General features: G+C 49.2%; 1 protein-coding gene across 2 annotated transcripts in view; it reads left to right on the top strand.

Annotated features, from left to right (window-relative positions):
- Positions 1-22,775, top strand: part of PGM1 (phosphoglucomutase 1) — a 332,168-nt gene that overhangs the window by 59,350 nt on the left and 250,043 nt on the right. Inside the window, exon 1 of one of the 2 annotated variants that reach the window (XM_069642003.1) lies at positions 1,469-1,846. The exons of the other annotated variant lie outside the window; for it this stretch is intronic. Within the exon in view, the coding sequence (XP_069498104.1) occupies positions 1,589-1,846 (258 nt within the window). The 5' untranslated portion in view covers positions 1,469-1,588. Of the gene's footprint in view, positions 1-1,468; positions 1,847-22,775 lie in introns of those variants that run through there. 2 annotated transcript variants of the gene reach the window in all.

Raw genomic sequence — 22,775 nt, 5'->3', positions numbered from 1 at the left:
AACGGAGACCCGTTTGGGCCCATGGTGCATTCCTGCAAGCCCAGAAAATTGCCAAAATAATAATTTAAAGCAGCGCTATTTCTTTCATGCCGCTTCTTTTCCAAACTATATATCAATTACACTTTAAACTACTTCCATGGCACTGGTAATGAGTTACTTCACTATGCGGACAATAGTTTTGACCAGTGTTGCTGAGTAAATATTCTTTAAACTACGAACCGGTTTATTTATTTATGCAATGTTTGTCGGGTATATGGACACGGTTAATTTATTTATGCAATGTGTGTCTGATACCTGTATCCGACACACATTGCATAAATAAATATGCAGGTACCTGACAAACATTGCATGAATAAATAAATAATCCTGGTCCATGTATCCTTACAACAGTCAAGACTTTACTGTATCAAAGCATAACCCTTGATTCCCATTCAAAGAATGTTAAAGTGATAGTTTATTGGGTTCTGGTGTCTCCTTGCCATTGCCCTTTTGGCTTAGGTTGCCTTCAAACCCCCTTCGGCATCTTGTGTTCTTTGTTGCTTGTATATACTGTGCCATGTTCATGGTCTCTTGGTTGGTGTGCCCAGTCCTCATTACCTGCAGCCTAAGTGGGACTGGGACATAAAATTGTCTTAGGCACCAGTAAAAAAGTGGCCCACCGTTGCAAATGGCAATTCATTCCTTGTGTGACGGACTGTTTGACTTTGGGTAGGAGTTCCTTAACGGTGTAGTTTGGGAATGGCACGCAGGGTGCAGTGTATGTGGTGTGCGTGGGGTGAGGCGGGAGTGGAACGCGGGGTGTGGTTGGAGTGGCGCATGGGGTGGGGGGGCGCATTGCTAATGTTTCGCCCTGGGCACCAAATGGACTAGAAACTGCCGAGGTCACAGCCTGCAGCAGTGCCAGTGGCAGAATACACGTGTAACACGTTTGTTTCCTAACATTATAAAAATGAACAGTCCCATTCATTTTTATAATGTTAGGAAACTAACGTGTTACACGTGTATTCTAGCACTATGGACTGCTGGTGCAGCGTCCCCTAGAGGCTGACTGCTGCCTGACGCAAAGGCCGGCCCTGCTTGCCAATCTGGAATGCCTGTCCCCGGGTGGCCGCGTCTTGAGTCCTCCTGACGGGGTCTATAAATCTTGCTGCCCCGGCTCTCGGCTGGCAGAAGTAGCTATGGCTGGCATCGAGTCAGCGCTGCTGGGTGCAGGGTGGCCGTCCGGGCAGTCCTTAGAAAAGAATTGGATCCAATTAACCTGGCCGATAATCGCGAAACTATGGGCTTGCAACACCCGGCGCATTACCACGCGAATCGGCCATTTCCCCTCCTGAGGTGGGATGGCAGCCAGGAATCCTATACGTGCCCATATACTGGCTGTGTGACAGTGATGCTCCAGGACAAGTGCGCGGGGACTTCTTCAGTTACAGGGCCCGCATTCAGCTCGGGGATCCGGGCAGCTATTTTTGGGCCGCCGGGCGACTGCGCTCAATCTCTACCGGGAGGTCCTGCTCGCCTTCGCATGGATTCGTTCAATTTCCCCATCGGCCTATTTGGAAACTGAGCGCTTTTCTATGAGGAAAGAGAAATGGATGACAGCCCCCTGCCCTTGCTGACCCTGGCAACGGCGCCGTATTATGACCAGAAGCCGGGAACCAGCGGCTTACGGAAGAAGACCCGCTACTTTGAGACCAAGCTGAACTACCTGCAGAATTTCATCCAGAGCGTATTCTTTTCCATAGACCTAAGGGACCGCCAGGGATCCACGATGGTGGTCGGAGGCGATGGGAGATACTTGAACAGCGCCGCCGTGGAGCTGATCGTTCAGATGGCCGCGGCCAACGGGGTGCGTATATAGAAGCAGGCTCTCTCGGCGCTATAGTACCACACAGAACTAGCGACTCCGGCATACGTGTAAAATGATGTCTGCATGCTGTTACGGATCCCGTGCAATGCATGCTGCCGTAAATTGACTCCAAGTTTCGATTAGCGTTTTAAAGACGTTGCTGTGCTATTTATTTATTTTGTAACCCAACCCACCCCCCCCCCCCGCCCATCCTCCATAGAGGGATCATTTCTCCATCGTGGCATACGGACAGCATGCAGAATGCGTGTACTGTACTGTATATTGTTCTGGTTTATTTGCATCCATATGTTCAGTGCATTTGTCATGGACCGCACACGGTGGCCTTTATATGACCTGGTGATTGCAACCAAAGTGCTAAGAAATAACCTGAGTTTAGGGAGAGACGTTGGTGAGGAAGACCCTTGCGCTTTTTTATTTACCGAAAGCTGTGGGACACCTGGGGCGGTATTGCAGAAAATCTGCACCTATGCAATTGCATTTAGCAGTCGGAACACATTTGCTCTACTGCACAAGTGTTCTTTAAGTGCATATTTGCACCAAACAGCGTTTGCATGGTGCCAAAGTACGTTTCAAGATTTTCTTGCACTAAGGACATTTTTGCCCGAGTGCTAATTAAACTTGCACTAGTGCAAAGTTTCTGTAAATCACCCTTCTTCTTTAAATGCAATTTTTCACCCGGTCAAGCGATTATGACTAGGGCAAAGATTGCGCTGACCCAAAACATGAATGCAAGAACGTTTTTGCATGCCTTCGTGCTTATTGCACTTCAGTAAAGTGTCTGTAGTGGCCCTAGCTTTTCCTAAAGCGCAAGGAAGTGAGCAAAAGCACTGCAGTGTTAGGCTGTGTAGTGTGGGCCTCCCCTTGCTCTTGGTTCCTACCTCCTAGTATGGAATGAGTACAGACAGCTTTGTTAAACAAATTATTGGCCGTAGGCATTTATTTTTCGACAGAAATTACACAAACCAAAATTATATACCAACAAGTGTGCTTTTGGGCACACTGTGTCCAGGGTTGCAGATGCCATCCTTTTGGCTTACTGCACAAAAACCCAGACTCATTTAAAAGTGGACAAGGTCGCTTTAATGTGACAGGCCAAAGCTTACAATCAAGCGCTTAACTGGCTCCATGGCCTAACAAACTAAAGAAATATTTTAACAACCAATTAAATAAATTAAACATTTTCATTTTCCCCCCAACAATTAAATAATTAACCCAATTCCTCCTTAATGATCCCTTGGATCTTACCGTCTCCTTGCCCCTTTTCCAGGCGTCCCGCTTTCTCCCAGGGGCCATGCCCCTCCAGGCTCAATACCTGTTCCCCCGGGGTGACCTGCTTGTGCAAACAGCGCCAACCCATCCTTTCCCGTGTCATTCCCCCATTGTGCTTCCCTCCCCCCACATCAAAAGGGGCCATGCCCCCGGCACCAGAAAAACCCTCCCCCGAGGAGTTCTTTCTGCCCCACCCCCCCAAACTTTTCTACCTTAAACTATTTGCCCAGTCTCCCAGCCCAGAACCTAAGAAGAGCCACACCCGTATCCCTTACCAGATCATTTTTCCCAGCAAAACTAATCCCCCCCCATCTGGCGGCCCATAGCTTTCCCTCACCCCAGTCAACTTAGGAAGCAACTAATCTCATCCCAGCCCCCCAAACCCGGACATCTTACCAAAACATCTTCATAGTTGCGCCCCAGTTGCCTGCCAACAACCCTTTTTCCAACTTCTTTCCCTGCCCACTTAACCGTAGAATGTCCCAAAACCATATTTTTGACATCTGACCGGACCTCCTAGCAGCATCTGAAAAAGAAATTACAAAATCACTTACAAATCAACAACATCCTAATAAATGCAACACTCCTGCTACCTACTGAAAAAATTCTATAAAGACATTCCTTTTGCCCCGGTCCCTGACATACCCTTTGTATCTCCCTTACTCCCAGCATCCCCACCTTTTCACCTACTCCACTTAATAGCCAAGCCTGCTACTTTCAGATGCTGCACCCCTCCTAAATGGATGAGTTCCAAACCTCCTAATCTTTCCCACACCCCTAGTAACACCTCCTCAGTACCCTATCCTTTCTGGCCATCTCCTTAACCCTCTCCGGAAACACCTCAGGTCTTCTCCTACCGTCCCCCTATATTTCGCCCCTTTCACCTAACCTTTAAACAATACACCCAAACCCACTTAGACCCCCTTTTTCCTCTAAACTATTACCCCCCTGCTCCCCCTTGCCCACCCCCACCTTCCCTCACCTTATTAATATTGGCCCTGCGTTGCCCCCTCCTGCACCGGGGAGCCACGTGCACCCCCATCCATGCAGTCCCTTCCATATCACCATCTTCAAGCTCCTTGCGTCCATTACCACCTGTTTCCCCACCTGCACCAGGGGCCCAAGTGCACCCCCGTCCATGCAGGCCCTTTTTCTGCCTTACTCCACCGCTGCACCAGGGGCCAAAACCTGCGCCCCCGTCCATGCAGTCCCTTCCATATCACAATCTTCAAGCTCCTTGCGTCCATTACCACCTGTTTCCCACCTGCACCAGGGGCCCTAGTGCACCCCCGTCCATGCAGGCCCCTTTTCTGCCTTACTCCTCTCCACCGCTGCACCATGGGCCAAACCTGCGCCCCCGTCCATGCAGACCATTCCACATAAATTCCTCTTCCGGCACCTTGCTTCGCTGCTCCACTTTTTTCCCCCAGCTGCACCAGGGGCCCTAGTGCACCCCCGTCCATGCAGGCCCCTTTTCTGCCTTACTCCTCTCCACCGCTGCACCAGGGGCCAAACCTGCGCCCCCGTCCATGCAGACCATTCCACATAAATTCCTCTTCCGGCACCTTGCTTCGCTGCTCCACTTTTTTCCCCCAGCTGCACCAGGGGCCCTAGTGCACCCCCGTCCATGCAGACCCATCTCCTCACTTCCCCCCTGCTGCACCAGAGGCGCTCCCGCACCTCCGTCCATGCAGCCTGAAGCCTACTCACCTTGTCTTGCGGCAAGCGTGAGGGCTTCACCACCGTCATCCAGGCCCTCCAAACGACAGCTACCTCCCCTTAACAATTTCCACCGTTACATCCCCTCTGCGGCCCTCCCCTACCTACGCTTCTTCCTCCTCGCCCTTCTCCTGCCCCCTTTAAGTTGCCCCCAAAAACCTTTCATCAAACCTTGTGCCCCCCCTCCTTTTACGTTAAACTGAGCCCGACCTACCAACACACCCCAATTTACCTGGCATGCGGTCCTTCCCCCCCCCCCCCTACTTCCTTGCCCCGCTCCTTACCCTGACCCACTGTCACCTGCCTGCAAACAATCTGTAACCGGATGCCGACCCGCACACCTGCTGCACTCGTGTTGAAATTTGCACAACCACCTCGTGCATCCTTCTTTATTGAACGCCCAACATGCTGTCGAGGGCTGTCCTCCGCCTCCTCCCGCCACCCCCTCATGGGCGGGGCGACCAAGAAAGGGCCGGTAAGGCACAGGCAGCCCACTTGCCGTGTGCAATGTCGGGGCAGGCCTCGTTGGGGCCATCCATTGCAGCCAAAGATCCATGTCTATCTCCCCTCAGACCGCCTGACTGTCCTCCGCCATTCTTGCTCTGAATTCCTCATCATAGCGTACCCAGGCAAAACCCCCAAAACTCGTGAAAGCCTTCCTAATTACGTCCATATATTTAAGCAGGGCCACGCAACGCTCTGGGAATTTTTCACAGTACACACTGGCATAAATGTTAAACGCCGACGTCCAATTCTCAATAGTCACCGGGACCCTTGGGCGTGAAGCCAGTTCCCTCTCTTCCTCCTTAGACCCCTCCTTTGCTCTCACTTCCCTATGGAGCAATTTAAAGACATCCACAAATTCCCCTGCCTGAATCTTCTCCCTGGTCGCTGCCATCAAGTGCGCCCCCAATGGTTTTGTTATCCCCATGTATGGCCATTTTTTCTCCTTTCTTTTCACTTCACGCTCCTTATCTTTTCCGGCTTGCAATTCGAGCACCAATGGCTCCACCACCTTGTCCGTTTGGACCTCCACTGAGCAAATGCCCTTTTCAACCCCCTCGGCTCCAATGGCCTGCACACCAACTTCCTTCCTTACACCTTGAAAACCAGCCCGTTCCTCCCCTGTCCACCTATTTGTAACCCCTCTCTGCCATGCAGATGACCATTCCCTTTCCCGCTCACCTCTTTCCACACCTGCCACCTGTGGCCTGGCGTCCACACCGGTGCTCCTCCTCTCCCTTCTTAGATGGCTCCTACTGCAGGGACAAAACATGTCAGCACACTCACCCAGCCCATAGTTCCCTTGACCCCTTTCACCCCGACCACCCTGCACTTCCCTTTCCCTATCCCACCTCAAGCTTCTTCTCTCCTCCCCCCCTTTCCCTTTCCGCCCTGTAATCTTCCAATTCCCATTGCCCCACATATTCCTCCCAACCAACTTCATCACCCCTTAAATACCATTGTGGATGCGAGCTCATGCCCGAGATGAGTTGATCTTCTTGCGAGCCCGGGGCGTCCGCCCCGCCACTCTTTTGACGTCTTCTCGGCGGGGTTGTGGGAACCCCTGCCTGGTCCTCTTCTCTCGGGCGAGGCGTTCCGACCTCCACCCTGGAGTCCTCATTGCTAGGGGATGTGCTGCGCCCTCTAGGCTCTCCTTGCGTTGACCGAGGAGGGGCCGTACTGGAACCCTCAACCTCCACCCGACCAGCGGGGGCTGCGCAGCGCCCTCCGCCCTCACTCCTCCTAACAGGGGGGGCCGTTCCGCGCCCCACTCTACCCTCCTCAATTGAAGGGGACCTCTCCCTCCTTTTCCCACCTGCAGGTATTTACCCCCTCTTCCACTTTGCCCTGTCACCCCCCTCTGCACCCCTTCACTGGCCCCATTCTTATTCCTCTGAGCCACCTCATGACCCAAAATCATTTCTCCCCCTGACGCCCTCCTGTCTATCTCCTTTCTCAACTTCCCGCCCCTAGTTTCCCAAACCTCCCCTCTCCCCGCCGCTGGGGTGCAAGCCACCACTGCCGCGAGAGCCCCATCTGCCGCTGCTCTACGCTGCGGCCTACCACCACTTATCTCCCCCTCCCCCGTGACCTCTTCGCCGGTGACCTCCCCCACTGCCCCCTCCCACTGGGCCCTAGATGCCCTACTAATTATTTCCAAAGCCTCCCTCAGAGCCTCAGCATCAACCCGACCCTTTTTGCTGGCTCCCTGGCCCACCATCGTGCACTACTAATCTGGTTGTGCACGACAATATATATGCCCCCTGAAAATGAACCTAACAAACCTAAGTCCCCGAGCCAAAACTACCCGTGGACCTATCCCCCAACTGAACAAATGCTAACTTTGAAACTAGTTTTTATTTTTTTTTTTTTTATTTTTTTTTTATCATAAACCCCCCCTCCCCACTTATCCAACCACCCCCTGCACCCGGATAGCCCCCCTTTTTCCCACTCTCTTAAAGAGCTGCTTCATTCGAAAACCCCCCCACAGGGCCCCCCCCACCCTCCACCCCCTTCTCAAAAAAACCCTTCCTTTCCTTAAACCCCCTATTCCTACTTTCCCTCTTTCTTTTTATTAAATTTTTTTTTTTAATTTATTTTTTTTATTATGCCCCCACTCCGTCAACCCCGCTCCACCGCCCGCCCCCTAGTGGCACAAACGCCGCACCGCAGTGCCTTCCTATTCTAAATGGGATCGTAACAGGGGGAGCGGTCCCTTTAAGAGGGCCGCTCTGCCCCCTCCCTGCTGCACGCCGGCACCGCACGCGAGGAAATAGAAGCCCAGCACACGCGGGCTCACCTAACCAACGGCTCCCCTCACCCGACACACTGCGTCCCCACACTAAAGCGCTGCGGGGGCCGGCAACATCAATGCCGAACCCTGCGGGCCCACACTGCGGCCGTCGAGGGATGCCCGCCCAGCTCCCTCACAAGATAACGAAACTGCTGCCTCGAATGGCCCAGAACCACCCGCCCTGCTGAATCCAACCCGCGGACGGCGGCTCCGGTAAAGGGGGGGGGGGTACCTTATGTACGGTACCCCTGACTATTCGGGGCCCGCGACCCCCGCCCTCTTTATATTTATTTTTTTATTTTTTTTTTCAGGCGCCGCCGCCGCCACCCTCCCTCGGCCCTTATCCTGGCCCCCTCCTGCTATTCCCTACCTCGCACACCTCGTTAGGCCCCGCTACAGGGAAGGCTCGGGAGCAGGCGACAGGACAATCATCAAGTCCTAATCGTCGCCTGCCTCCCAAACCTTCCCTGAGCCCTTAAATACCCCCCGGGGGGCGCTCTGCCCCCACGGCCACTTGCTGGCCGTGTGCAGCGCCAAAAACTCCCCGGGGGGAAACGCTTCGCGTTTTCCCCGGGGCCCCCCTTCGCTTTGTCACATCTGTTTCCCTTGGGCATCGGCTCCTGGACACGAGCCAGAACACCGAGTGTGCGTTGCCCTGGCCGCTCAGGTTCCCCCCCAAAAGTACCCCTATTTACAACCCCGCTCCTCTAATGCCCTGAAATTGTTGTCTGTAAACACCCCTATCCCTTTGTTGGACAGGTAGCACCGTTTTCCGCCCCAACCGTACGCCTAACCCCCAGGCCCTTCATCGCGCCGTACCTGGTACGACCTGGGGCATGCTCGGTCGGAGCTGGGCGCCTTGAGCAGATGGCGGCCTGCAAATGAGCGTTCCCGTGCGCTTGCTGGCCCTGCGCGTGTCGGCCAGTGCTCGGGCCTGCGCAGCAGTAACTTCACAAGGCTTCTGTGGCACCGAGAAGAAACGGGCCAAGAAACGCCCGCCTGAGTGTTTCTGAATGGCCCGGCCTTCTGATTTTCTGTTGTATTGCTGTGGACAAAAGTGCGCCGCGGGGTCTTATCTATTCCATTGTAAACTAGCACAGTGAAGTTGGTGTTTTGCAAAATAATATGCACCTGATTTTGTACAGTGAATCGATGCACCTGACCCTTGGCCATCCTATCCATCCCAGCTTTGCTCCCCGCCCCAGGCACCTTTACTTGCAACCACCCCGGGTACGTTCCCGTGGCTTCGCAGCTAAGATCACGCTTCTGAGAGCCTTATTCCATTCCACACATTGGATGTGCTTCGCTCCTTCTTGGGTTTCTTTATTTTTAGAATGGTTATTATTCTTCAAAAGGAGAAGAGATCTCGACATTAAGAGACCTTTAAATAAATGTCGATTCTTTAGTTTTGTCTTTGCGTAGACTTGAGGGTGCGCTTCCGAGTGTTTAGTGAAGCCGTTTATTGTGGCAAACACAACTGGGTGGCGGGCTTTATTTTTCGTACTCCATCACTGGCTGTGGTTGGACTAAAGACAGTCGAGGGAGCTCGATGGGTCTTTCTGCCTGCTGCACAAAGCGACAGGAATGATGATTCCAACCCCACCCGCCTCGGCTGTCAGATGAGTACCTTTTTGATTGTAAGTAACCTCCAGGACTTGCAGCACTTTAACATCAAAGGACTGTGGTTGTAACAGCCATGTTCATCGGGGCAACCTGCTATTCTTCTAGCTACTGGATCTGCAACCGTTAACTGTTTTTTTTTTTTTTTTTTTTTGGACCACAACTCCCATCAGCCCTACTGTCTTGGTGGTGAAGGCTCATGGGAGGTGTAGAATGTTTTTTGTTCTGTATAAACTAACACGTATTCTTGTGGTCCCAGTTTTTCCCCAAGTAGCCCTTTAGGGATTGGTTTAACATTTTTCGAACATGTTCTAAAAACAGTCACTTTTAACAATTACTTTAGGAAGGTTCAGTGAAGAGCTGGTCTTGGTCTGGACTCCGATCGTTCGGTATCAATTCTATACAGCATGCAGCTGGCTGCGAAGCAGGAGCGCTGTGCAACCAGAGGCCTCCGCAACTGATCTACCTTAAAATACCGAATTTTGAAAAGCTCGAGTTTCAAAATGTCGAAGCAAACCTGGTCGCAAGTTTTTTGGATTGTTTTGTTCCCCCCCGCCTTTGCATTTACTGTATGTGGGGGACACCCCTGAAGCCCATAATGCCGAACTAGGTGAGAGTGGGACAACCCTTGCTCTCCTAGTTAGGTATTTGAAATTTTCTATCATGCCGAATGCGCAGAAAAAACGCATTCAGCATTTTATCTTCGGTATTTTGGTGCAATACCATACTAGGTGCTCATGGAGAAGGAGAGATGGAGGGCTGAAAGGCCACCAGACTTGCTCTTGTGTAGCAAAGCCACCCATTTCCTGTAATAAGTATCTACAGCTTGCCGGGACACTGGAAGTACCTGGAAGGGAGGAGTCCTTTACTACCGCATGGGTTTTCCCTCCGCGTCCCCCGCACGATGGTGGTGAGCAGACCCTATGCAGATATTTACTAAGTGATTAATTTATTTTTCCTTCCATTAGCTTCAAACACATGTCCTGTTGCATGATCCTGGACGTTTCTCCATACAGACCTACTCTTGATATCGGACAAGTAACCACTGAGCACACAACAATGCTCTTTACCGGACACTCCTGACCACTACCTCGAAACACATGCCCTGCACACCCACGTTTCCTGTAACCACACACCAAAACATCTAAAAACACATCCTGCACACAGACCCTGGTTCCTTCTGATCTGCACACATATTGCCGCAGTAGAAACGTTGCCCTACTCCCTCTACTCGTACTACGCTCCCGACAAACTACTCCTCTTGCAGGTTTCAAAGTGCCAATAGACCCTGTGGAACACCCAGTATCCTAAACTAACCTACATACCCAATTGTATATTGTGATGGAGCCCCGCCCCCTTTTAAGTGAGGGGATCCGATTCCACCAGAAGTTAGTTAAGTTTGCCATCATTTGCAAAACCTTGTAATAGGATAATGTTTTTGTAATCTGTGTCCCTCCATATGTTTTGGAATACTGATTCCATGATACCTCACCATGGCTTAGATTTCTGGGACTGATTTTAGTCTAGAACTGGAGGGATCTACATGATTTCACTGCATCGCAAAATTTCCAATTCGAAAAAGCCCAATTCGAAATGCGTGCTGCAGTGAAATCGCGCATGATTTCAGGCGCATTCCCCCCACCCCATAGCCCCAACTTACCTGTTGGCGGCACACATTATGTGCCAACGACTCCTGCCATCTCCCTGCGACGCCGGTTCCCTTCACATACGTGGTTGGGAACCGGCGCTGCAGGGTTAACTTTTTATTTTTTTGTTTTTGTTTGTGTACACCTTTTTTATGTACTCGAAGCAGAGATCACCCCCCCCCTACCATTGTGGCGAGAAAGGGTACGGGGGACACCCCCACTGCCCTTGTTCACTACAATGCTACCCTAGCTGCTTTGTCCAGCTAGTTCTCACCCTCCTTTCGGACTAGCCTCGTCTGCTTGGACTCTAGCCTCCACTCGCCTCCATATCACATGGCTTTCTCCGTCTATCATATCTGTAACCTCATTCATATCAACTAGAGATGACGGCTGGTTTGTTTGCAAATTCGTATGTTTCATGTTTTGTATCGTCCTCCCACTGTAACCAGAGTATCAAGCCTTCTGTAACCTACACTGTGATACCTATGGGTTTGGGCGTCTAACATATGCATTAAATAAAGTATGGTGGATTTGATCCAAATCTTCGTACAGCCAAAATGTGATCAAATCAATCATACATTTAAAAATAAACATTTCAAATATTTATTTTCGCCATACCAACTGGGGAGCCTAAGGTTCCTTATCTCGATGGAGTATTGCGGTGGACCGTTTTCTCTGCCACAGACATGGAGGCTGACCCAGCCTCATTCTGAAGTGCGGCCACAAGAAGCCGTGCACGACTAAAAGCCATAGATAGCCAAAGATATTGGTTGTTCGTATACATTAACTGATTATTCGACAATTAGGATGCCTTCATTTTCCAAAAAAGTATGTTTAACTGACGAAATAAAGTTTAGAACCCTTACTTAGATGTCAGGCAATGGTGATGTGTAATTTTAAGCAGATATCGTATGGTACTATTTCTTGGTCCTGTCCAATGTAATCCTAATCTAATAGGAACATGTTTTTTTATATAGTGCTTCATGCTGAATTCTCCCTGCTTACCCCCGCCCCTCCTCCTTTTTTGCTCCGAAACAATAGCTGGTACCCGCCCTTCGCCCGCTCTAGGGCGATAAATACCACTAGTGGGTAATTCAACCGTGCTGGTACTTCAACTTGTGAAGCTCCTGCTGACCTCATCCCAGCTGTGAATACTCCACCTGTGAGCTATGCATCCGACAGGAGATGTGTGTCTGGGATTGGTGGCCGAGGTGTTTGTAAGGTGAGGACTGGGAAGCACGTGTGTGGCCCTGCTGTATGGGCGTTCCATAGTTTCACTGCGTGCCTTTGACCTGTATTACATGCTCCAGAGAACATTGGGGATGGCATTGCAGGTGCTGGCCACAGGATCTCTGTTAAGTGGTCTTCCATGTGCATATTGGGTTCAGCATGTCTTCGCTGACTGCATTGTTCGGAGATCTGAGCATCGCGTCGTTCCCTGTTGAGATCCAAGAACTTGAATGACTTGGGAAGTGTCGACAGATCGTGACATCCATACCCCACTTGGGTCTAGCAAATGCAATCTTTGCATCGCTAAATGACATTTGCTCACCCCCACGGTACTATAACACTTTGCAAAAACATTCTCTGCTGTGATGTCACATTCATTTTTGCTGTATTTCATAATTGAATACATATTTTTTTCTTTAAGAATTCACCCTTTCTTTGATGTTACGATTTAAGCTGGAAAGTCGAAGTGCGGGAGGAGGAGGAGGAGGAGGAGGAGGAGGAGGGTGGGTGCCGTAGAATGAAGGGTGTGCTGTCCAGTTCTCCTTGTTGGCTCAAAACCTATAAACACCTGTGGCTCCATAACATTGGTGAAACGGGTTCACAGTCTTGGGCTTGGAAGAATGGAAGGCCTGGCAAAGCTTGCTCAGCTACCAACCTGTACACCCTAGTTACACAGATTGGGGGGGGAGGGGGAACTATGTTCTTAGTCGACTCCACTTTTTGACTCTCTTTGGATGGGATAACTTCAAGCCTAACACCACCAGACCCCTAGCTGGAACCAATAAATGTATATAAACTTGACCTTCTCCGAGACCCACACTCAACCCCCACTGTCCGAACTGGTGATCACTTGACCTGCCTAAAGATGCAGAAGGCCTCTTGGCTTTGGTGTTGGGCACGTGAAGAAGCCGAATTCTCTTGCTTTTACCAATGGTCAACATTTCTAGTTGCACCTCGTGTACACAATCTAATACCGACACCCCTTTTTATGTTTGTGGAGGGCTCCATTTTAGTCATAGTTGGCAAGATCGATTCGGGTGGAGAGACTGTGTCTTAATGCCAAAAAACCCAATGCACCAGATGGTGCGTGCCTGAATTGCTTCGGTGTCCTCAGTCGTGCAATGCTGTCGGCCAAATTGCCCATTGCTGAATGATGAACTTTTTATTTTTCAGAGAGATGAAGAATCTTATAATAAAACATTTTCACATCTACTTTGTATGTTTTCACACATTTTCCATATAAAATCTAAATTTGAAAAACTAGGTGTTCGTGTGCCGGTTCATTCCCCAGAGTATTTTAGAAACTTCTTTGGCCCAATGGCACTGGCCTGCTTTGCCTATGGCCGACGGAGAAGCAGCACCTAATGATGTTGATACACAATGCAATCCGGTGAAGGCAACGTAAGACAAAGTGGAATCTGGTTTGTAGACTAGACCATAGGTCTGAAGTGAGAACCGCAGCAAAGCTGCTGCTTTAAACCATTAAGGATCATTCCAAATGGCTGCAACATTCTTTAAGTCTGTAATCCTTGACTTGTTTGAAGGGGGCTCATTTTATTTAACTTTGCATCTGAAGAAGCTAGATATATACATTATTTTCAAAACCTTGTAAAGGGGAGCAATAACCATCAATTGTTTAAGTCTTGAAAAAAGTCAGCAGCTGATCATGGAAATGAGAATTTGGAAAATCACAAGGAGTGATCCTATCTTTCAAAAGTCTCCATGGCCTCTTCTCTTACCACCGTAGGCAGAAGTAGCCAGTTCTTGATCACCTTGGCATAGTCTTCGAGGTTGAGTCCACCCTCTCCGCTCATATGTAATGTGATGGGCGTGCAAATATAGAGGCTGTTTGGCTCAAGACTCCCCAATCAGCTGGCCTCTGTTCCTCCATCTCATAGGTACACCTTCCATATCAGTTAATGCGAGGTCAAGGTTTGTGTATGCTTAAGAGTACTGCACAATCAAATGCCTGCAATTGCTGAAGTCCGTGCATCGATATTTAAGGCTGTTTTCATCTCCTTGCAACATTGGCCGAGACACAAGTCTTGGGTCTCGCATAAGCTCTACATGGGTATTTGCCAGACTCTGCCATCACATGCCCAGGTACTCTATATTTGCCAGGTCTTCTCTGATGACTAGGTACTACCACAATTTTCCAGACTTTGATTGATATATATATTTCTGATGTTTGTTAATCTGCTTAGAATCACATGCTGTGCATAGGTCCGACATCCAGTGGTCACTGCGGAGTATTGCATTTTGTTTTTCGTAGTCGAAAAGGGGACGTCGACAAGGCGTGTCTGTAACACTATCCCTATAGTGACGTGCGTTGTACCCACAATCCCTCACGCGTCGAGGTCCCTCAGATTGTTTTTTTCCGCCCAGTTTCTGGTCGCCTTTCGCGGAGCTCCTAGAGAGACATTGCTATACTTGCCACGGACCTCGGTCCTTTTGTCATAACTTAATATACTGATAACGATCCCTCCCCCTCGACGTTAGCTGTGAAGCTGTTTCTCCGCCGAACTGATTTTCGACGGAGAGGAAGAGCGGAGGAGATCCTTCGGCGCTGCCGAACACGTGGCCTGGCCTCGACGGCCAACTTACAGTAGGGAGAGTGGGGTTTAGAACTTTGTCTCTTCTCTTTGAGAATGTCTTTCTTTCTCCCCTTTCTTTCCCTTGGGGTTGTTATCGCCAGCTATTATTGCCTCAGCTATGGAGAGGACACCATTTAAGTTTTGCCCACGCTGCAGGGGCAAATATACTTGGAAAGATAAGCACAAGCTCTGTAATCGTTGCTTACCCCTCGATCACATAGAGAACAGCTGCGCAGCCTGCAAGCTCTTAAAACCCGGGACTCTTAAAGAACGTAGGGTTAAGAGGTGGGCGGACTACGCGATGTCGAAGTCAGTTTCCTCACCCGCTGCCGCTGTTACTGAAAGTGACGAGGAGTGCGATAACTCGACGTCCGTTACGGAAGTCATGAACCCCCAGAAGGAGCGCTCCCGCTCCTCGTCGTCCGTCCCCGGCCCCGACGGGCTCGGCTCACGCCCTGCTTATGGGGATGAACACCCCGGCGACAAGGACGCACACAAACCCCATAAGGCTAAACACACTACCCACGGCTCTTCTTCGTCGAGAACGAAGGATCCATCAGCGCCGAAGGGGATGCAGGGCACTCCGGCGTCTACCGCAGACCGTGAAGGTCACAAGCCCCACCCGCAAACGCAGCCGCGACCAGCGATTGGGCTTCCATCTAACACGGGCGCTACCCCAAAAACATCCGACGCAACGCTCCATAGAGCGACCGTCGAGGTACAACGCGCAACGCACACAACGTCGACACCAGAGCCCTCGACGGACAAAATCGTGGTCGAGAGCCTAGCGAGAATTGTCGCCGAAGACAAACGTACGCGGACGACGAAACAAACGTCGAATACCGCGTCGAAAAAACATAAAAGTAGCCAGGAACTCCCCCTTTCTCCAAAGGATGCTTCCGAACTACCTGAAGGCTTTTCAGAAGGAGACGGGAACCTCTCGTCGACGTTGTGGGAGCGTTCGAAACGATTCGAAGGCGAAAACACTAATTTCCCCCCTCTAGACTATTCAGGGGTACCCCATGAGACCCTTGAAAGACTCCATTCTTGCATGGAGAAAATGGAAAGGTTTCTAGGAAACCAAGACCCACCCACTCACAAAAGACAAAGAGAATGGCCACAGGATGACCCTAGAGTCAAGATTCCTAGGCTGGTTGACCTCACTGAGGAGGAGCAATACCTCCAAGAAGATGAGGAGTGTTTGGGTGGAGAAGAAGAGGTAGAACTTGAGGAAGAGGGGTTCGAAGAAGATCCTTACACCACTGCTACAGGGTTTGAAGAGGATACAGCTACCTCGCAGCCCTGGCATTCACCGTCAGTGCAGCCTTGGCAATCCCCATCAGTACATTCAGACCCTGATGCCTTTCTCCCTTCTCCTCTCAAGGATTCACATGGGAACTCCTCTCCCATAGATGACCAACCTTCCCTCAATGCACTATTGCGCAAGGCAGCAGCGCATTTTGAGATTGATGCAGGGGAAACTCTTCCAGACATTGACTTTGTAGAAAAAGTCATCAAAGAAAAAGCCCCTGTTAGCCAATCTATTCCACTTCTGGCTTCTATTAAAAGAAGAATTTCTCCTTCCCTTACTAACCCAGCTTTAGTAAGAGGGGTCAACCCTAGAATAGAAAAGCTCTTCAGCCCTTCATCCTCTGACCCTTTATACATCAGAGGACACTCTATTCCGGACTCCCTTGTGGTTACCAACACAAGAAAAAGAGCAGGGGTGCCACTATCCACTAGTGAAGCACCTCCAGACAAAGAAGGCAAAAAACTCTACGCACTGGGGAAGAGAATCACGACCTCCGCCGCCTTCTCTACTAGAATTGCTAATAACAACTCCCTTTTAGCTAGCTACGCAGATGCACAGTGGAACAAGCTGCGCAGCGAAGCAGAGGAAGCACCTGAACCTCTGCGTTCTCGCCTGCTAGCTATAATATCAGAGGGCACACTGGTAAACCAGGGCATCGTTAAAAACTCCCTAGATGCCGCTGAGACGGCTGGCCGCTCCCTAGTACAGGGAATACTTCTCAAGCGCCACGTTTGGCTACGCAATTCAGGTTTTAAGCCCGAAACCCAAGCCTCCCTCATAAATAAACCCATTGAACAGACGCATCTGTTTGGGAAAGCAGTAGATGAGGCCCTAGAACATGCTAAAAAAGAGTTTGATACCATCAAGACTCTTGATCAAATTTCTAGGCCCCCTAACAGGCGAGGCTATGGTAATAAACGCTCCTTTCGTGGCCAAAGACAGCAGCAGAACCAACAACAACAATATTACTCTGGCTCCAACTGGCCCACTAACCAGGGTAACACCCAGTTCAGTCAAAGAGGCCAACGCCGTGGCAAAGGAAGAGGTCGTGGCTCCAGCCCCAGAGGTTCCACGCCCAATACCAGCAAATGACCCGAAAATTCGGGTCCCCTCCCATGCATCACCGGTCGGGGGCCGGCTAACATCGTTCCTTTCAGCATGGGAGGGAATCACGTCAGACCGTTGGGTATTATCCACCATAGCCCACGGATACTGCATCGAGTTCAACGGTTCCCCGAAGTACAAACCCCCACGGAACCGACGCATGACACCGCAACACCTCTCCATTCTTCCTCAAGAGGTGGAAGAACTACTGAAGAAAGAAGCTATAGAGCCCGTCCCCCTATCACAGGTAACAGAAGGTATTTATTCAGTGTACTTCCTTGTACCCAAAAAGGACTTAACCATGCGCCCTGTATTAGATCTGCGCCCAGCGAACATATTTGTCAAACCCCAAAAGTTTCGTATGGTGACCTTATAGGAGGTAATCCCACTGTTATCACAAGGGGATTACATGACAACACTGGACATGAAAGATGCATACTTTCATATTTTAATGTTGACATCGCACAGAAAATACCTCGGGTTCAAAATGGAGGACAAACACTACCAGTTCAGAGTACTACCCTTCGGGATAGCATCTGCACCAAGGGTATTCACGAAAGTACTGGCAGTGGCAGCGGCCCACCTGCGCAGATTATCCATCCCGGTATACCCTTACCTCGACGACTGGCTCATAACAGGGGATTCTTACGAAACATGCTTCTCCATTACCCAAAAGACCGTAGACCTTTTGTCCCAACTGGGCTTCTCCATCAACGAAAAGAAGTCCAGCTTAGACCCCAGCCAAATCAAACAATTCCTAGGGGCTCTAATTCGAACAAAGGACGGCCTCGTATTCCCCTCCAACGAGAGGGTCCAAAACATGCTGTTTCAAATTCCCCATTATGTAGCAGGCCGAGAGGTGACGGTACGCAAAGCAATGCGCTTGCTAGGGATTATGGCGTCATGTATTTATTTGGTACCTCGCGCGCGCCTGCGCATGCGCCCAATGCAAGAGTGGCTCTACAGCCAGTGGTGTCAGGCCAGCGGACAATGGGACGATCTAGTGGTGGTCTCGCAGGCCTTGGTTCTCTCGCTACGGTGGTGGACAAAAGAAAACCTGTTAGGGAAAACTTTTGCCACACCCGCAGTGGAAGCCACTCTAACCACAGACGCATCCCTTACAGGATGGGGGGCTCACCTATCCCATCAGACGGCCCACGGAGTTTGGACTCCGAGCTTAGCATCCAAGCATATAAACCTGCTGGAACTACTAGCGGTGTTCAAAGCACTGAAAGCCTTTCAGAAACAGCTACAAGAAAAGACAGTGATGGTCCTCACAGACAGCACCACAGCCATGTACTACCTCAACAAGCAAGGAGGCACTCACTCTCCAGGACTGTCCAAACTGTCCCAGAATATATGGAAGTGGGCTCTCAGACACAACATGTTCCTACTGTCACAACATGTACCAGGGGAACTCAATCTTCTAGCAGACAAACTCAGCAGAGACTTCCCCCTGCCCGGAGAGTACGAATGGCAATTACACAAAGACATCGTCTTAGACGTCTTCACTCAATAGGGTTTCCCGGAAATAGACCTGTTCGCAACTCTGGAAAACTCACAATGCCAAAGTTACGCCTCCAGGTACCCCCAGAACCAGTCCAAGGGGAACGGTCTGTCGATTCTATGGTCAGGGAAATTTGTTTACGCCTTTCCCCCGACTCCCCTTCTCAACAAAGTGGTGCACAAGATGCACCAAGAGCAGGTTACAATGATACTAGTGGCCCCAATGTGGGCCCGGCAGCCATGGTTCGCTCACTTGATGGAGATGTCCCTATCTCCCCCAGTGAAACTTCCCTGCCCGTACAACATGCTGTCACAAGACAAGGGCAGAACACTGCATCCATGCCCTCAGACCATGAACTTAGCAGCCTGGCTCCTGAGATCATAGAATTTGGACATTTACAACTCCCACAGAGATGTATGGACATCCTCAGGGAAGCCAGAAAACCTAATACTCGACACTGCTATTCTAGCAAATGGAAAAGATTCGTTATCTGGTGTAGAGGTACTAGCATCAACCCAGTTGACTGCTCTCCTACTGACATTATTCTATACTTGACCCATTTACTGGATTCAGGTTTAGTGTTCAATTCCATTAAAGTCCACCTAGCGGCACTTTCTGCATACACCACTTCCCAACTTAAAGTGTCGTGGTGGAAGATACCAGTTATCAAAGCCTTCATGGAGGGGGTAAAGAGGATACACCCTCCGATAGCTAACCCAGCTCTCGGATGGGACTTAAATGTGGTACTTTCCAGACTCATGGGCCCTCCCTTCGAACCCATGCACAAGGCAACTCTTAAAGATATCACGCTTAAGACTGCTTTCCTAATAGCTATCACCTCCATTAGGAGAGTAAGTGAACTACAGGCTCTTTCTGTACTAGACCCCTTCGTAACAGTTCACAAAGATAAGGTGGTTCTACGCACACACCCAAGGTTTGCACCTAAATTCATCTCGAAATTTCATGTAAACCAAACTATAGAACTACCAACGTTCTTTCAAAACCCTTCCAGCTCGAGAGAAAAAAGTCTGCATACACTAGATGTACGCAGAGCTGTCATGTTCTACATGGAAAGAACCAGACCACTGAGAAAGACTAATCAGTTCTTTGTCTCGGTGGCAGCAGGAAGAGAAGGAGATGCGGTCTCAAAATCCACTATATCTAGATGGATTGTTCAATGCATCACTCTCTGTTACACTCTTGCTAAGAGAGAACTACCCTTCAAGCCAAGAGCACATTCCACTCGAGGCACGGGGGCTTCCATAGCATTCATTGCAAATGTTCCCCTTGAGTCCATCTGCAAAGCGGCAACCTGGAGTTCTGTGCACACATTTACAAAGCACTACTGTCTAGATGCACACTCTAGATCTGATTCCCAGGTTGGGCAGGCAGTATTAAGACATCTTTTCTCTACTGTTCCTTCTCATAACCCACCGCCAACTCCGGGTACTGCTCGCTAGTCTATGCACAGCATGTGATTCTAAGCAGATTAACAAACATCAGAAGACAATGCATTACTTACCGTAAAAGCATTTCTGATGGTTGTATCTGCTTAGATTCACATGCGCCCACCCTTCCTCCCCGCTCGGATGGAAGGAACATAGACATCCTTTTATATATATTTCTCTCTTTTCTGTACTCACTCACGGCTAAAAGGCTCCCTCAGGGCAGAAAAATACAAACAGAGGGACCTCGACGCATGAGGGATTGTGGGTACAACGCACGTCACTATAGGGATAGTGTTACAGACACGCCTTGTCGACGTCCCCTTTTCGACTACGAAAAACAAAATGCAATACTCCGCAGTGACCACTGGATGTCGGACCTATGCACAGCATGTGAATCTAAGCAGATACAACCATCAGAAATGCTTTTACGGTAAGTAATGCATTGTCATATATATTTAATCAATCAATGTTTTTCTCTGAGTGTGTGTGGAGGCTGCAGCAGCTCTATACTCCAGCAAGTGGAAGTCGGCAAAACCTAATGATTGCATATGTGAGTACATGGGCATATTATCATTCTATATATATATATATATATATATCATAGTCCTATATTTGACAAGTGCACCAGCAAATGTTCAGTATTACTATCCTATGCCCAGAAGAGTCAACATGTAAGGAATAACCCAATGTATCCTTGAGCCCCTATTATATGGCAAGTACAGCTTCACATGGACCAATACTGGTTGTTTTCTTTTTTTAATCCTGTGCCATAATTCTCGCTCCTATGATCCGCTCTACCTGTCTCCCACCCCACACAATTAAGGCCATGACCATTCCCAACTGCCTACCCATGCTTGAACTCTACAACAACCTGCCAAAAACACCTGTAGGAAACAAAATATTTCCTTCAAACAAACCCAGACACCACCTACTCCAATTTTTGTTACTTTATAGTTTGATGATTTTGTAGAATAGCTGATCTACTTTTCTCCTAGCAAAAATATATATTTGGGAAAAGTTGCTCTCCCTCGCTCTGAACTGCTCTCACCAAACCATAATCCATTCCCCACCCTCACAGGACGCATCAAGCCAGGGTCCATCACTCATCACCGTCCACTTCTATACATCAAGATTGATCCAATGTCGGGCCAACCAACCCAAGCTAAATGTTTGCCACCTAAATTCCAGCTATGATGTTATCAAAATCTACACAAAGCCACACTCGCAAATTCAAACTCCTCCCATTCCAACACTCTGTCATCATCTGCCCTAGCAAAAAGAATGAAATAAGCAAAATAATGTCATTGTCGGGATGGTTTACTTCAAACTTGACTACAGAAATAATTATGTTAGTACCACAGTGCAGCACTTGCATCAACTTTTACCCGGCATTTGCCTCTGCCAGGCTTTTTTGGGCAATGTCTCTTACCTTGCGGGTTTACTCGTCTGCTTCTGCAACAACAAAAACGGAGTGCTTCAGTGGTAACTTCCAACTTGGCATAACCACTTCATGAAACTTCTTCAGCATCGCAGTTTAAACATTTTGCGGGAGAAACAAGAAACCACATTCATGCTCTTCTCAAAACCTCTTGGCAGCGATACTCTACTCCAGAAGGGCAGCCTGTTTGACACCTTTCTTTCCCCTCTGTACCAAGAACCAAATTCTGATCACAAGATAGTCTCTCTTCTACCTTGGCTTTGGCAATGTAGGTTATTGCCTGAAGATTTGTATTTTGTATCACATAAGCGGTAAACCCTATAGTCATTAAGCCTCTCATTATTCCTATCTTGCCTTGAGTACTGTTTGTTACACTGGTTTTGCTGGTTTGTTAAACCTTTGGCTTGGGTATTGTTTGTAAGCTTTTGAAACAATTACAGCTTTCTGTGTTTATTATTTTTTCTTTTGTGTATTTTTATTTTTTGGGGGGGATTTCCACTCTCTCGTGCGCTTATTTATAAAGTCACTTGTTTTTAAAAAGCATAACACTTGTTGGTTTCGTACAGTTTGGTATTCAAAATTGCTTCTTTTCTCGCTTCTCCTCACTTGTGAGTGAAGCGGCCTGCTGTGAACACGTGGGCAGTGTTTGAGTGCACTGGAATCACTTGCAAGCTGTGTACTCACCGGGTACGCTCTGCTCAGTGTTCGCAGGTGTTCAGGGCTTGTGGCTTCTTGCGGTCAGGTGGACCGCCTCCTCTGGTCCTCCTCTGCTTACGCCACCAACTTAATGGAGCCTCCTCTGCTCCGGAGAGTGCCGGGTGCAACCTAGTCACCTTCATCCTCATAGGAGGGAACACTTCCCTCGTTGCGGCTTCTCGCTGCGTGAACTCAGCACAGTGAAATATTAACGGGCACGCGTCTTGTCCTCGTGCTACGCAACCTCTGCAATTGGGAGAGTCACAGGTTAAGACTTTTTCAGGAGCAAACAGTAAAGGTACCACTGGAGAAAGAAAATTGGGTCCAGATTCTGGGTGTGATCTGTTGTAGCTGGAGATGGGTTACTGATTTCGTAATCCCATCATGTTCATTCCAATCACCTGCGCTCTGTGTACACATGTGCTTTACATAAATTGGTGCGTTTTGATTTCCATGTTGCATTAGGAAGAAATATTTGTAAAAGAAATGAATAGAGAATAATAATGGTAAAAAGTCAGCCAGTATTGA

The sequence above is a fragment of the Ambystoma mexicanum genome, chromosome 1q, assembly GCF_040938575.1.
Source record: "Ambystoma mexicanum isolate Mex_15411 chromosome 1q, UKY_AmexF1_1, whole genome shotgun sequence".
NCBI classification, from domain to species: domain Eukaryota; kingdom Metazoa; phylum Chordata; class Amphibia; order Caudata; family Ambystomatidae; genus Ambystoma; species Ambystoma mexicanum.
The sequence above is the reverse complement of the archived record's forward strand: the minus strand, read 5'-3'. Positions and strand labels throughout refer to the sequence as shown.